Source organism: Melanostigma gelatinosum, assembly GCF_949748355.1.
Source record: "Melanostigma gelatinosum genome assembly, chromosome: 16".
In the NCBI taxonomy this organism is placed as follows: Eukaryota; Metazoa; Chordata; class Actinopteri; order Perciformes; family Zoarcidae; genus Melanostigma; species Melanostigma gelatinosum.
This window is the reverse complement of record NC_136649.1, coordinates 11,850,016-11,866,070: the sequence shown is the minus strand read 5'-3', so window position 1 is coordinate 11,866,070 and position 16,055 is coordinate 11,850,016. Positions and strand designations below refer to the sequence as shown.

General features: G+C 39.7%; 1 protein-coding gene across 1 annotated transcript; it reads left to right on the top strand.

Moving 5' to 3' along the window:
* The first annotated feature begins 5,701 nt into the window (after positions 1-5,701).
* On the top strand, positions 5,702-14,886 carry LOC306790096 (TLE family member 5-like). The gene is made up of 7 exons (XM_079286205.1): positions 5,702-6,038; positions 8,133-8,230; positions 9,585-9,648; positions 10,022-10,066; positions 10,150-10,212; positions 10,445-10,519; positions 10,990-14,886. Exons 1-7 carry the CDS (start codon positions 6,012-6,014, stop codon positions 11,227-11,229), a joined length of 612 nt encoding a protein of 203 aa, XP_079142331.1. The 5' UTR covers positions 5,702-6,011; the 3' UTR covers positions 11,230-14,886.
* The last annotated feature ends 1,169 nt before the right edge of the window (positions 14,887-16,055 follow it).

Here is a 16,055-nt window from a genome sequence, read left to right as displayed (position 1 = left end):
ATTGCTGAGTTCTAAAAAAAAAAAAATCTTTTTAATGATAGAAATTTGTTGCTACGTCTTCTATTTAACAAATGACTCAAAGGAATGGTGATAAGAATTCGTAAGAAAAGCGATTACAACTTTTAAACTTTGCAAAACGGACATCTTTAAAAAAAAAAAAAAAGAAGCAACCAGAATTTTTACTTGACATAAGTATCCTTTAAAGATTTTTGTGGTGGTTTTTTTTTTGGTTTTTTTTAAGTTAATCACATTGCTTCCCCTCCTCCAGATGTTTTCTGTGTGGATTCACAGGGACACTCGTCCATGTGACCATCACAGCATCTGGCTCCACTGATTACACACCCTTATTACAAAAACACTAGTAGCGGGTGAGAGGACCCTGCTTTCGACACGGGCTCTGCTCCGATTGGCGGAAGCAGATGTAGAGGGGAGCGTGATGTCATCAGTGTTGATCAGCCCACGGAGCACATCTGCAGCTCGGGCTGCAAGTAGCTTATTCAACAAAACACAAGCTGTAAATTAAACACGCCCACACCACAGTGCTGCGGTGTGAATGGAATCCATGCGGTTACATCTCTGATGACGTCACACCTGCGTCACTCAGCCGTCCAATCAGACACACTTCCTGACTGACATCACATCAGGATGTGTTTCTGTTTTTTTTGTTTTTTTACTGTATAGTCACTTTGTTATATATAGATTGCTTGCTGTTGAGTGGGGGGGGGGGGTTATGACCCTTTCACAGAAAACGCACTCTGAAGTCTGCAAAATTGTTTGTGTATATTAGTTTGTAAATACATATACACAAAACACTCCTGTACAAAAAAAACGCTCTGTGGTACACCATCTTTGGCAAAAAAAAATAAATCTACAAAAAAAATCAACTTCTTTCATTAGCATACAGTTCTTTCCTATGAATTTATGGTAGTAAGTAATACTGTGATTATGGATTTTGTTCACTTGACTACACGGAGCTGAGTGGTGTAGAGGAAACGGAAGGAGAAATAGTCTGAGAAAAGAGGTTCCTCTCTACTACTGCGACCGCTCTGGCTCCAGACTATATTAACTAGGGCTGGTAGAAATCTCCACAGTATGGTGACGAGATGATTTTAAGAGTAATTAAAGATTTTTTTAAATTTTTTTAATTTATCTAATTTATGGACCAGGTTTGAAGGTGTTAATAATTTGATTGCTTTTGAGTCTGTCATGTTGAAGTGCTCATTTTCTCATGGCGGAGCCTACTTGAGTCTGAACTGCTGTTAAAAAAAAAAAAAAAAAAAAAAAAAAAACTAAACTAAAAAACCCTGAATGTCTGGTACAGTAAGAACTTTATCTCTGCTTTCTATTTCTTATTGAGACATTTCCAGTTGTACTTTGTCATCACAACTCCATCCATGATTATACTGTTTGGTTTTCTGTAGGAGCCCTCACATTTGTTTTGTTTGATTTAAGAAAAAGAAGGAAATAAAAGAGAGAAACTTGTATTTCCTCTCGGTTTATAGACTCGGCGCTGTAATGCATACCTAGAAAAATGTACAGTACGAACGTAGGTGGACTTTTTTTGTCAATGATTGACGACCCGTGCGGTCCATGCTTGCCATTTGTAATTTAACACAAAAATTCAGTAGTTTGTTTTTGTGTTGATAATTTCCAGTTTTTTGAGGCTTGCTTTGATAGTGCCAGTGAAGTGCAGATATACTTTTTTTTTTTTTTTTTCTTTTTTTTTTTTTTGGTCTTTGACCTTTTCTACAGGTGACTTATTTTTCATCCTCATTAAGGGCTATCGCAGTACATCAGACAGTAGAGTACAGGACCACAGTGAACAAGTCATCCACTACTAGAGATTACTGTGCTATAGGAAGTATAGGCAGGGTGTAAATGCAGCATAGTGTGTGCGTGTGCGTGTGTGTGTGTGTGTGAGAAGAGAGTTTACCAACACTAAACGGTTCTTTGTCTATTTTAAGTATCCGGCCCTTTGGTGAATTAGGTGGACCCATTATCTGACTCTCCACCCTTCACTTCTACTTATTTGTATCAGTGTTACCTGTGATGCCTCACGCAGTGTACAAACACTTTTCACTAAATACACTACTACCAGGACAAGTATTTCATGTCTCCCCCCCCCCCCCCCCCCCCCCAGTATTTGACTTTATGGCCATGCTTGTGACTTTGCATGTTTTAATCCATTAACTACAGATATTTTACTTTATTGATGACCATTTCTCCTATTTTTAAATTGATTTCCTTCTTTGCGAGCAGCTATCGGCTTCTGTTCACTCCAGCAGGTATGAGACGTAACTTGCAGAGTTCCAACTTGATCCTGAGAGAATCCAATTCACAGTTGATATTGAGTCACCTTTTTAAAAACATTATTGTGCGATTGTTTGTTAAGTGAGAAGGGGCTGCTTCAACAGTCCCTTGATATTGCATTCAAAGAGGGATGCACCAATCCAACCAATCTCCTGATGGAGAACTGTGCTCTTTCTGTCCAGGTTTAATATCTACACCACACTGTATGGAACTTACTGGAAGTGTTTTATTTTTAGGTCAAAACAAAATGAGTCTGATGTGAAACAATCTCACATATCTGATTCGTGCACCCTTTAAACTAAGATGAGCTCTCACCAGTCTGTTTCCTCAACTGCATTACAACGACACTTTTAGAGAAACCAAGATGACGAAACGTCTCAAACCATTTTCACGTCTGTTGATTTTCTTCGGTGAACAGAAACGACAGGCTGCCAAAAAGACAAGAGAATCGGTCTAAAAACTAAGTTACAGTGAACACTAGATTAATGGGGCTAAAATGTATATTTCTAAACTACTTAACTGCCATTTTGTCTGCTGAAAATGACACTAACCTTGAGCGGGAAGAAAGCAGACAGCCATCTGCTGGACTGCCGTCAGAAAGAGGATGCCAGTATTTAAGTGGAACAATATACTAGTATGGATTCCCAAGTATGTTTAAGATGTACTGTGTTGTTGAGTGCAGCCCACTTTAACGGTGACGAGTAACGTTTTATCTTCAAACTTGGACACTACAGCAGTGGTCCGTGGTGAAGGGCCGACTGGCTGCTTGGTGTGGTTTTGGGAGCGTGTTGGCGGCCCGCAGTGTGTTTCTGACCCATTTTATCTCAACATGTACAAGCCAAGAGAAGCCAAGTCAGTACAAAACCTAAATCTCCGTCTCATTCTTTGATTCTTGTCAGTTTTGAGCGACGACCAGTGAAACACTGGATTGGTTTTTCACTAAAACACCCTCTTATTCATTTTTCTTTGACTTTCATTGCCTTGAATAATGAAAGATGGTGTTTCGGTCCTTTTGCTGTTTCGGAGCGTGCTCTGTGACCTTTTTCGGGTAACCGTGGTTGTGTGATTTCCCTGCCTGTGGGCTTGTTGGAATAAGCGGAATCAAACGTAATTTTCTTTGGACATCAGTGTGGAAGTCGGTGCATATTTCAAAAACTTAAATCTATTTCCCTTTTTTTGTGTTTTTCACTTCCTGTATCATAAGAAAACATTACCAGAACTCTATTATTTTGGACCGCTTGATTTATTTTTCCTCACTCCAATGAAACCTGAAGGTCAATTGTGTAGTGGTGTATAAAACGCTGTTTTTTTTTTTTTTCTCTCATTTTGTATGTAAACCAAATGTAAATGATGTATTATACTGAGTGTGCCAACCCCGCTCTCTCTAAGTGCCAATGCTGTGGTCATCATCAAAGGACCACCACCTGAGACGCCCCCCCCCTTTTAAATATAACACACCAGAGACTAAAAGGATAGATGATTAATGACACACAAAGACTTTATTCTGTATTTAAGATTGAAGATTTAAAAGATAATCTGCTGTTTTTTAAGAAACTGTAATTATAGTTGCATGTGTTGTTTATTTTGTGTTGGAAGTGAGGGCTTTGATGTTTTCATTGAAGCAAAGCCCTCGATGAAGGGGGTTCAATCAGTTGGTTATTATCGGTTATTGATTTACATAACTCTTGCCATATTTTTTATGTGTTTCATGCATTTGTTTCAACCACTGTTGCCTGATCATCATTCAAACATGAACATGAACATGATTTATGATCATTGCCGCCTTCTAAGAGAGAAACTTAATGACAAGGTATCTGTTTTAAATTGAAATAAATTTGTTCCTATACTTGCTCATTGTGTGTGTGTGTGTGTGTGCGTGTGTGTGTTGAGTGGGTTTTATGATTTTATATTTTTAAAGTTGCATCTGAAATATGCATTTTTTTTTTTTTTGGTAAATCTCAAAAGCAAAGCTCATTATTGTGAATTCCATTGATCTTAAGTTTCAAATTTAACAACAAAAGAAATCTCTCCAGTGGGAGCAAATCAAGCAGCCACTGTGGGCCATCAAAGGAATTTAAAATGCAAACTATTCAGGTTTTTGATTGAATTATGATACCTAATGGAAACTGCAGGAACAGAAGATGCTGGTCTGCAATATTAGGCACGCCTTCATGTCCTGGTTGTCAGCTGGGTGGACCTATGGGAACATGTTCAGGATTTGGGAAATTCTATGAAACAGTTTGGGATTATTTAAATAAAATGTTTTTCGGGCACTGAAATTAATTTGGGGATTTGAAGAGATTTGTTTTTTCTGAAAAACCCTGTTTAGAATTTGAAAATGTCTCTTAGTGGTTGTATGATAAAGGCAAACATGCATGCCGATGCCCAATTGAACTATTAAACTCCCTTCTATGCATTGCATTTTTACCCTGTACCTTCCACGTTCCCATTCAGTAGCCTTCAGACTATACACAGGGCACAGAGACCAGAGTCTCACCCAGTATTCTTATACAAAAATAGTACTCAGAGTTTTCTGTGTCAGGTATCGTGATAACTGGATTAAACACAATATTACATTCCTGTGTAATAGGAAAAGATTCCTGTGATTCATGTGAGCATAGTATAACATTAAATTAAAAAGGGCTCCAGTGCATTACATGGCCACATATTTAGGCAGTATTCTCCAGTGGCGGAAAGTTACTACAGTACATTTTTCAGGTAAATTTACTTTAATATTTAAATGTTATGCAACTTAAACTTTACCTCACTACATTTCAAATGGTAATGTACTTTTTACTTCACTACATTTGAAGTTGACAGTTGGAGTCGATAGTTACCTTGCATATTAAGATTTTACAACAAAAAGTGCTAGATAAAACTTTCCAACAGTATAAAAAGTAGTTAAAATTAGTTCCACCTCCACCAACTGTAACATTAAATGCGAGCGTCAAAGCAACAGTAATATTTCAATATGATTTATGATTGCGTGAGTGTGAGATATCTATATCTATCTATCTCTATATATATCTCTGAAAGAGGGACCATTCTCCCCAACAAATACTTTTACTTTAATACCTTAAGTACATTTAGCTGTTCTTGGATGTAGGACTTCCACTTGTAAGTATTTTTACAGATCACTATTGCTGAGTAAAAATATTAGAACTCCTTCCACCCCCAAATGAATGTGCAATTGATTAAATGACCGACATCTATGTATGCTCAGTGGATGCAGAAACTGCTCCTATTGAGATGAGCGGGTCAGTTCCACTGTCTGCCAGTAGGGGCGCCCGCGGATCCGCTGCTAGGTTTGTTTTCCGGTTGGTGCCGCTCTTCTCTTCAAAGCAGAGGAAAGTCAGCGGCTCATGTGTCAACATCCAGGGTTTCCCCGGGGAGGTGTAACGTTAACGTTATTCCAAAAAGAAAGAAAAAAAGAACCCTGATGTTCGTTTGAAGAGCTTTTTATTTTTTTGTTAGCCGACTCAGCCTCGGAGGCGGTGGTTCTCCTCACCGCGAAGACCAGAATACGATCTTCGGCTCCTGCTGCTTTCGCGTTAGCTAACGTTATTTTAAACGATGACAGAGTACAAAGTGCGAAGAGCGTCTCCAATCATTTAATCATATCTGGGGACCTGTTAGCTTAGCCAGCTAGCCCGGTAATTCGATTAAACCAAAAGAGGAACACAGCGAAACACACTGCTGACATGATGTTTCCTCAATCAAGGCACTCGGTAAGTTGGCTAGTGGAACTTCTCTCAGTAGGAAACTAAAGCAACTAACTAAAGCGAGCCGAGCTAACTGCTAGCTAGCAGCCGACAGCTGATACTAGCTGCAGGTAGCTGTCAGCTCACAATGCATCTCTATATATCCTCACGACGTATTCACCTTTATGGTTCGAGGGTAGAAAGCAGCTTGAGAGTTAAAATGTATGTCACTTAAATACCAGCTTTATTTTCTGTATTTGGATGCGAACACAGTCTGCCGTTAGCGTAGCCGTTCGTCAAAACAGCTAGTTTAAGTTCATGTGTTAGCCTCAGTCTGTGAGAGCAAGTTAGCATGATAGTGTGCGTGGTGATGCTAGCTTGATTTAGTGTGTCTACTGTCAATAGACAGAGTAGCTTAGATACAAGGGGAAGGCAGATGTAGTTAACTTATATACAACTGTTGCTTTTTAAAGAAAAGGTTTTATCTCTTAAATGATTTAGTGTCACAACGGTTGCAAGTTTCCATTTTCATTTGACAGCTGTAAAAAGAGCTAAAGTTAGAAGGCTAAAAGAGCTAAACAGCCTTGTAACGGGTGAATTTAAAGACATATTAGACAATAACTGCTCTTTTAATTTATTCAATATACATTCGATAAAGAAACTTTTAATGACTAAACTAAAAACAAGAAGGAATCAACTAATGCCAAGTCAGGAAAAAGGTTCACACATAATTAGACTTCTGAAAAAGCCTCAACTAAAGCACCACTGGAAACGCTAAACTATTGTGAATCAAGTTATAGCAGTTAGCATGCTAATCAGTATTAAACATGTACAGAAGTGAAACGATTGGGGCTGAAACAAACACACATTAACAAGTATTAGAAAATAGTGAAAAACGCCTTTTCAGTTTTCTTAAAATGCCTTCTTTTGTATGACCAGCAGGACAAATCACAACATATCCAGTTTACAATGATGTCAAACTATGGCAAGCAATATGGGCCAGTTTCTTTATAGGTAGGAAGCTGAACCACTGTAATGCAGTTGTTCCTCTCCAGCCATCTATTTCTGGAGAGCTGTGACAGACACATTTGTTGTTAATGAAAATAATCCTCAGTTACTTTTATGACAAATAGATTTTTCTTAGTCTAAGAAATTTGGGAAAATAGTGGAAATAAAACCAACACATCTACAAATAATGTAACATTTCAAAACACCTTTGAAATTATAAATAACAAACATTAATTTGTGATTATTTGAGAAGCAGGAAAAAAGTGAATATTGAACGTTCTAATTTTTTTGAATTGAATAAATTATTCAATTCATTTCATGTAAAATAAATATTTTCTGTTGATCGTTTCACCTCTAGCTCTGTGGTAATGTTTTGTTATCGACCTTTACTTTGTTTCATTACTCAATTAACTGTTTAGTATCTAAAATATAAAGAAAGCAATAGTTTCTGCACTATATTTGTAGACTTAAATACAGTACACTAGTACACTGAGTGTTTTGGACGCAGGGTTTTGACCTGTGTGTAACTGGGTGACTCTCTGTTCAGCCCCATAATCCCACTGGAAACCTCTTGCCCTTGTGCCACTTATTGAGAGAGTAATGCGGTTTAGTGAACTGGATAAACCCTGGATTACAGCTTTGGATTAATGGTTTAAGTGTAGTCTATACATGAACCAGACTTCCTATGCGGCTAAATAAATCTCACATATGGTCAGCACCGGCTTGCTTTAATCTCGCCTTCTTTAAACACATTTCCCTCAATCAACACACTCTTTGGTCCCAAAAAGGTCGGACCAGTGGTTTTTCGAGAGACTGATGTTTCATATCAATTTGTCAGCAAATTAAACTGTCTCCTTCCTTATCTCATTTTATACAGTACGTTCAGACACGAAGCCCCGTTTAGGCTGGCCTTCATTTTAGCTATCCTCTCAGAGGTCAAACTGCTGTCTCCCAACAAACACAACCACTGAAAATTACTTTTTTTTAATATTCCTTTATTGCTGGACTGGTTGGGAATTGTTAGGCATCCAAAGTATGGTTTCAGACTGACTGTCTGGACCTGGATGCAGGGATCTTTGTGAATTAAACTGAGTATGTTACTCTGCTGTCCAGGCATCCTCTCAGTCCAGTCAACCTCTCAAGTTCACTACTTCCGACTCCTGTGACCGCATCAAGGATGAGTTCCAGTTCCTCCAAGCACAGTACCACAGGTATGCGGTTAACACATCCATACACACCGTTAAAGGGAACATTTGCCACCTTTTTTATGTGGATGTCCATCAGTGCTGCTGGTAAATGTAGTCCACTGAAGAAATAAATTCCTCCGTGCATGCTTTATTGTCAATAGCACAAGGAAACTGAGTTCTCCTGCTAGCGGAGCTGTGCCTACATGTACCAGGATGCATTGCTTTCGAGTTTTCTCCATTAAACAAGCTTTTTTTTTTCTTCTTATAAATACACTCCAAATATCAATGAAGTGAATATTGTTAAACCTAAATAGAAAAATACGACCGTACACCTTCTGAATTCAAGTTTCTCTCTTACACTAAACTAAAACCGGCCTAATTGGCACGTTGACTTACCGTAAAACACACTTCATTCAGACATAAATTAAAACTCTCCAAACCCGTCTTGCTGACTCGACACACCGGTTTCCCCCACTGTGTCTCTCTGCTGTGCCGGCTGCCCACCGAGCAGCTGCCCCACTGTAGCAGCTTTTTTTGGTGGCTCTCAATCATTCTTTGAAGGCAGACCAATAAATTAGCAAATGACAAAAATCACACCTGCTGGTCTGGGTTGTCTTTTCAAGTTTATCCCTGGGGTCTCCAGCACACCTCTGTCCCAATCAGGACAACTTTCATGCATCGTTACAAATGCACAGCTTCCTCTTTAGGGGTTGTTGCTGGCATTCAATACAGCAGAATGATTCCGTTCGTGGTTGCATCGGAGGGCAATTTAAGAAAAGTCAGTGTTTGCGCTCAGCAGCTCAGACTCTGGAGGGGCCTCTCTCCAGCCGAATACCAGTCAGCCAAAACACTGTAAAATGTACACTCCCGTTTCTTGGTCAATATAGCACACACACGGAGGATATCTTTTGCTTCAATGAACTACATATACCATCAACACTGACTGGACATCCACGTAAAAGGTGCCACATTTTCCGTTTTGATATCATTTCAGTCTGAAACATCTTCCCATATTTTATTGTTGGGGCAACTGACTTGTGAGAAATACCTCTCGGTTAATTTTCCTTCTGCCTCGGTTGCTTTAAGAATAGGGACATGTTGGTTATGGGTATCTGCTTTTAAAGAAACCCATTATCTTGCATCCCACCCCTAAATGCTTTTTGTAATTCAGCAAATAGAATTTATTCGAATCAAATTGTATTTACTGGTACACGGAGGCTCAGCATCGCGTAATCTAATCGAAACGAATTGTTAGACATTGTGGGAAATGAGCCCATACGTCTATGTTCTAAACATGAACCTACAGCCAGCAAGCGAGCACCGTAGCTTAGTATAAACTGATCTTTAGTGTTTAATATTAATATTGTTTTTTTTCCAGTTTGAAGTTGGAGTGTGATAAACTGGCCTCTGAAAAGTCAGAGATGCAGCGTCACTATATCATGGTAAGTGTTCCATTAACTCACTGACATGTGGCTGTTAATCTTCATCTCCTGTAATATACCAACCAAAGTCACTTAGTGTTGCAGTGTCAGTATACAAGCACACCGAGAATGTTCCTTTTGTCGTACTTAGTCACAGATTGCGTTTCACTGAGTGGCTTCCTCGGGTTCACTCATCTCATGATCAGTAACGGATTCTGCTTTCAACGCTTTTTATGATGCCCAATTACAGATCACATGACAACGGCATCTACATTTCTCAGTACATACTCCACACATATAATATACCTACATATAAGTCTGTGTATGACAAATGTACTGAGTAGTATAAAGCTTCAGTTTACGATGTTTAACTTTTTCTCCTTTGTTTTTCTAGTACTATGAAATGTCCTACGGGCTGAACATTGAAATGCACAAACAGGTAATCACCGTTTCCTGTTGTGAATCCCGTCGGTAGTCGAGATCTGGTAGTTTGCGGTTCTGATTGTTCTGTTTTCTTTCCAGGCTGAGATAGTGAAGAGACTGAATGGCATCTGTGCTCAGGTGCTGCCTTACCTGTCACAAGAGGTAAGCACACACAGCTTAAGGGGCTAACTGTACAATCAAACCATCTTGTTTACTTTACGTTCTGGTTGTATTTTTTAATCCTATATAAACTAGCAAATCAGCGGTGACTCGGTTTTCTAAAAAAATATGTCCAATCTTGTCACTTGTCCTCTCTCTTGCTGAAGAGTTCAGGTCATGTTAATGCACTTAGATGTCAAGTGCATGACCAAGTCTAGTCTTGTCTTGTTTTTAGCATCAACAGCAAGTCATGGGCGCCATAGAGAGAGCCAAGCAAGTCACGCCCCCTGAGATGAACTCCATCATACGGGTGAGTTGTTTGTTTTTTTCCTCCATGTGGGTAAAGATGATTGGTGAGTTGTGTCTCATCCCAAACATGAAATAAAACCAAATCAATTTTCCACATATGTTTTTAGCCAATAGGCACACAGAATGATACAAATAATGTTGAAGGTGCAAGATAAAAGATTGGGAGTGTTTTGAACAGTGCAAACAATGGTGACAGAGCTAACAGCGTTAAACTGATGGTATGTGCCACGCTTCTACAACAACGCTGTCGGTCGGGACGGCATTGTTAGCTGAATCCACCGTTTGAGAGCAGCTGCCCTGAGTTAGCCAGCGGGCACGCTCGCAGGCACTCGCATGCACGCGTCGCTGACCCGGCTTTGTAAACAAAGCGAGGAAAAGCTCGGATAACGACACACGCAGAGGGAGAGCGACTTCATTCTCTGCCAAAGAAGAAGCACTAACTACCTTTCTGTGCCATGTGTGTGTTTCCAGCAACAGCTCCAGGTGCAGCACCTGTCCCAGCTCCAGGGCCTGGCCCTGCCCGTGAACTCGCTGCCCCTGGGCCTCACCCCGCCCTCCCTGCCCGCCGTCTCCTCCAGCTCCGGCCTGCTCTCCCTCTCCTCCATCCTGGCCAACTACTCCCACGGCCAGGCCCAGGCGGTGAAGGAGGACAAGGCCCGGGAAGCCGCAGAGAGAGCACCCCGAGGAGAGGATGGGGACAAGTCAGACTAGTGCAGACACGGCAAGGAGGTTTGGAGGGGGTAGTTGTGGGGGAGGGGAAGTGTCTATAACAAAAAACAAAAAAAAGGTAAAACTGTAAATGGAGATTGATGTAAGTCTGGCTGCCTGTCTGCTGAGTGTTGATGTAGAAGAGTAACTGCAGGGATGATGACATGCAGAGAGGACAGATTTGTGGATGTGCAGAGAATGAAACTGCTGAATGGCTGAGAGTGAGAGTTAAATGTTCTTATCAATTAGTGGTAATTGACTCGGTTCAGGCTTCTAGACTTAAAATAGATGCGTTTTTTTGTTTTTTTTTGTAGTGTAAGCCACTGTTGTTAGGCTTAACTGAGATAAATGTTTTCCCATTTGGAGTGAGCGCTGAGGATGAAAGCGCTGAGGATGAAAGCTAACAGCAGTGTCCCTTACACAGATCTGCCTCTCACTGGGTTATATTTCTGAATTATTATTCTTTTTTTTTTTCTTTTTTTTTTTTAATGTTCATGTCCTCTTCAGTCCAGAGTTTTTCCTCAAACATCTCGGTTCCTCCGGTCATAGCGTACAACAGTGCCATCTTTTCTTTTTTTCTTTTCTTTTCACAAAATGAAAAATGTTGACTGGAGCTGTTTGTAGTTGGATCCCATTCATTTATGTACTTGGGGCCCAAATTGAATCTTAGTCTGATGTTAAATGGGATGTTTTTAAAGAGACGTTTCGCTTGTCGGGTGCATTCAAACATAAATCACATGACGTTTCACCATTTTTTGCATTTTCATACGACCAACCACTGGATGCATTAACCTTATCTGTGTACCTCAATCCCCAATAAATTGGATTTAATTCAATTGAAAACATATAGGTTGTACAAATGTTAGTTAACCTTTGAGGTTTCATAGGCCTAGCTGCTGCTGCACGCACTACGTGGCATGGACCATGACTCATCTTTAAATGACAAGAATTTAAGCTCTGAAATAAATTGACTTTATTTTGACATGGTGTTTTCGTGAAGTTAGAGATAGGCTAATTAGACATTTAACATGTGTGCTTGAGTGAATGTTGTTAGAAAGAAGAAAACACTTGTTTAATTTAACTTTATTTTTTTCTGAAAGCACCTTTTGTATTTTCCTCAAGCCACCCCTTCCTCGTACTGGTCCACCCTTTAACTGACCAAGACAAACTTGAACAGGATCTAAACTTCAGAACCAGATGGTCGTAAAAGACGTACGAGTACTGTATTTCTGTAAGGTAGAAGAGCACTTCAGTTCATACTGGGACTGTATCAAGCACCTGTCTTTTCCTGTCTTGTTTAACTTGTGTGTTATTGTCAAGGGAAGATCCCCTCCCTTCTTTTCCTTTTTTTTGTTTTGATTTTCGCATTGTTTTTTTTGAAGAATGTGTCCGGAGTGAGTTGCTAAAGCTCTGTTAGCAACATCAACCAAGCGTTCCCTCAGAAAACCAGATTCCCACAGTCAGAATTTGTCCTGGTGAATAAATTATTGTGTCCTTTTGCAAAAGAATTGAGATGTTTTTACATTTTTTCCAATTCCAAACTACATGCTCATCTATATAGTGTGTATATACTGTCTACTTAGCGTCATATTGCTCAGCCCTAACTGATTATACAGAATTCTGCCTTTTTGGACTTCAACATAGCCGGTAATGAGAGTCGAATGTCAATAACTTTTGACTTGTTTGTGTAGATTTAGCGGTCAGAAACGATGCTAGTGTGAACAAACCAAAAAAAATACTAATATCTGTAAGTAGTTTGGATTTGAAATCCACTGAAAGCATCGGGATACTTCATCAGAAGTGCTTCTCTGTGCTTTAACTCTCTCCCCCCCCCCCCCCCCCCCCCGAAATTTAATTAGTCAGTCTGTCGATTTCTATAACTGTTGGAAAACTGACAATCCGCCATTTACACCCACCCAATGCAGCAATTGGCCCAGATGTGTGTGGAGGTGACAGAAATGGCAGGAACTTCTCTCCTGTTGCTCTTTTTCTGTCACATTGTCATGTGGATAAATGTCCGCCTCTCTGCTTTAAAGGGTTGCCGTTAACAGTACGTAATGTTGCATGCAGTGTGCATTCAATTGTGACATACTACTTCGTCATAACTTTGCACCTTAAACTTTGACACTCTTGCTCATATAGCCACTGCAGCAGAGGATTGTGGGTCAGAACAGCCAGAGAAGCATGCTGGCTTGCATTCGGCAAAATGCGACCGGTTGCAGTAAGACACCCTGGTGTTCCTGACACACTATGTATTGAGACATACTGTGCATTCCAATACTCGTACCACCATACTATTTAGTATACCAGAAATGGATTTAGTACGGCCCGATAAATAGTATGTCAAATGCAGTACGCCAAAAAATAGCAGGATGCTCTCGTGCACATTTTGTAGTATGCAAGCCACCATGTTGTTCTGGCTTATCTGACCCACAATCCTTTGCGCAGTAAGAGAATAGGGGTTTAAAGTTCAAGATGCAATGTTATGAGGACGTAGTATGCCTTAATTGAATGCAACAGTATCTACTTTTTAAGGGCAAATGTTTTCTGTACTGAGTGCATTTTGAACGCATCTTTTTCTGGCATACTAAATAGTAGTGTGTGTGTACTGGATTGCACAGTTGATTTTTGAGAATGCAAATCAAAGTGTAATTGATGGTAGTGGAACAACTATTATGGGAAAACATTTTGATTACAGAACTTGTGGTGTATTGAATGCTTATACTAAATGCATACAGTGTGTTTGCAGTTAGTATGTCTGATGGAATTGGGACACAGCTGGAGTTGAGGAATGACTGTTCATATTTTCGGCAGCAGAGGGCAGCAGCGCTGTGTTCACGGTCCTCTTCGAGTCTTCATTTCCTGACTGTGGGACAAGCATCTGTACACTGCAGATGTGCGCTGGTATTCCCCTCTAATGTGAGTGCTTTCCAGAGCTTTGACAACCCACCTTCAGCATCTGAGCACCCTCCGAGATCTGAGCTTAAACTTTTAATTTGAAAGGCACTTCAGTTGTGGCTCAGTGCTCTTAGTTTTTCTTCTTCCTGTCTGTGCTAGTGTAGGTGATTTTCCCTCCCTGGAGAGTTGACCTTAACATATAGAGTGCGAGAACAGATCGGTTAGTCATTTGCGCTCTATATGCTGACATCAGTCTTTGTAGAAAAACCTCCTTTGGCAAAACTCAGACATATGAATGGTATGTGTGTTTGTTTTTGCTGTGAAGGGCCAATTTGTATACATATGAATATATCAATATACATATTTTTAAAGCATTTTTGTATATTTCAAAGCTGCTTTTTAACGTGTGTGTATCATGGAAGACTTTGGTGTTGTATGTGTGCATTACAAGCCTACAGTTAAAGAGAGGCACAATGTTGTATACCATGTCGTTTTTCCTGTTTTTTCTCCCATTCTCTCAGTAGGCAGTAACACTTAACATTGTTTTCTAGGTTTGTAAATGTTTTATCTTTTTCTTTTGTGCAAACAAAAACCAGTTCAATGTGTTTATGAACACAGTCTCATTTTAAGATACCTGGGGCAAAAAAAAAAAAATACAAAGATGTAAACAAGCAACTGTGTACTCTAATGAGAATGAATCAACCTTTTAGCAGTAAGGAAGCTTCTCTGGTGCCTTACAAATAAAAGATGTGATTGAGAGTGCTCATTTGTCTTTGGTTGGTCTGTGGGGGGGGCGTGAGTACATGAAGTGATTTTGAGATTCATGAAATGTAGCTTTTGTGAGCCTGATGACAACAAATGTTAGTTTGATTTTCAACTCTTCTGCAGCTTGAGTTAATATTTTGTGGTATGAGCTTTGGTTGATTCGTGCACAAGTTGTCGTTTTGAAGGATGCATCTCATTACAGGAACATGTAAAAATAAAAAAACTACGCGTTGCGAAATTTTCCCCCAATTAGTAACCTCACTGAATAAGTCATCGAACCACAATGCCAGATTTAACGAGGGCCTTAAATCTTTGGCTGCTCTGATAGTTATTTTTATAATAATGACTCTGTAATGTCAAAAGTGTTGTCATAGATTTATTACGTCACTGAATTTCTTAGTTCTTCACAGTTTGAGTCTTTCAGCTCGTTGTTTTGGTTCATGATCTGTAACTTTAGTGTTCCGGTTGACTCTTGTAGCTCTCATCCACGTTGCTTCCAGTAACGACAAAAAAAAATAAAGCTCTAAAAACTGTACACTTACCTGCTCAGCGGGAACCTCGTGGAGCAATGCAGGTTGAAAGACTTTACGAAAGAACAGAATTACAATATTTTCTCAGTTTTTTCATGCTCAAAGCATTACATTATGAAAATGTATCCTCTCTTTAACGCCCTTGTTACCCTGGAGTATCCCCAGAACAGAAAGAACTGGTTAAATCACAACTGCCCCATCAATATTGGATCCGTGAGGCCAATGCCAATATTTCAGTTACAAAAATCGGATAAAATATCGGCCAATATTTACTTGTTAATAAAACAAGCAGACAAGGTATGGGGTAAGCTGAACATATTCCAGTTGACGGACTTGTTTGTTCTTTCTGTCTGGTGGACAAATATTTAACAGGAACTGTGTAACATTTAGGGAGATCTATTAGCAGAAATGGAATATAATAGTTTTCTTTCGTGTATAATCACGTTTAAATTAGTTGTTTTCATTACTGCTCCCCTCCCACTACACATTAACTTTGCTGTTCTCCAAAGGACCTAAGCTACACTTACGACTGGCTCTAGATGAGGCCAATCGCGTTTCAGCGTTGGCTGGCGTGGTTCTCCTACAAGTTTTGCATGCGGGAGAAGTTGCAACCTCACCGCTGGGTGACGCCAAATC

What these genes read in the sequence shown, in the direction of transcription:
- LOC306790096 (XM_079286205.1), top strand. Translation starts at nt 6,012, where the DNA reads ATGATGTTTCCTCAATCAAGGCACTCG. An exon ending in CTCCAAGCACAGTACCACAG is followed by an intron (nt 8,231 to 9,584) that starts GTATGCGGTTAA and finishes TTTTTTTTCCAG; the next exon opens with TTTGAAGTTGGAGTGTGATA. An exon ending in TGCAGCGTCACTATATCATG is followed by an intron (nt 9,649 to 10,021) that starts GTAAGTGTTCCA and finishes TTGTTTTTCTAG; the next exon opens with TACTATGAAATGTCCTACGG.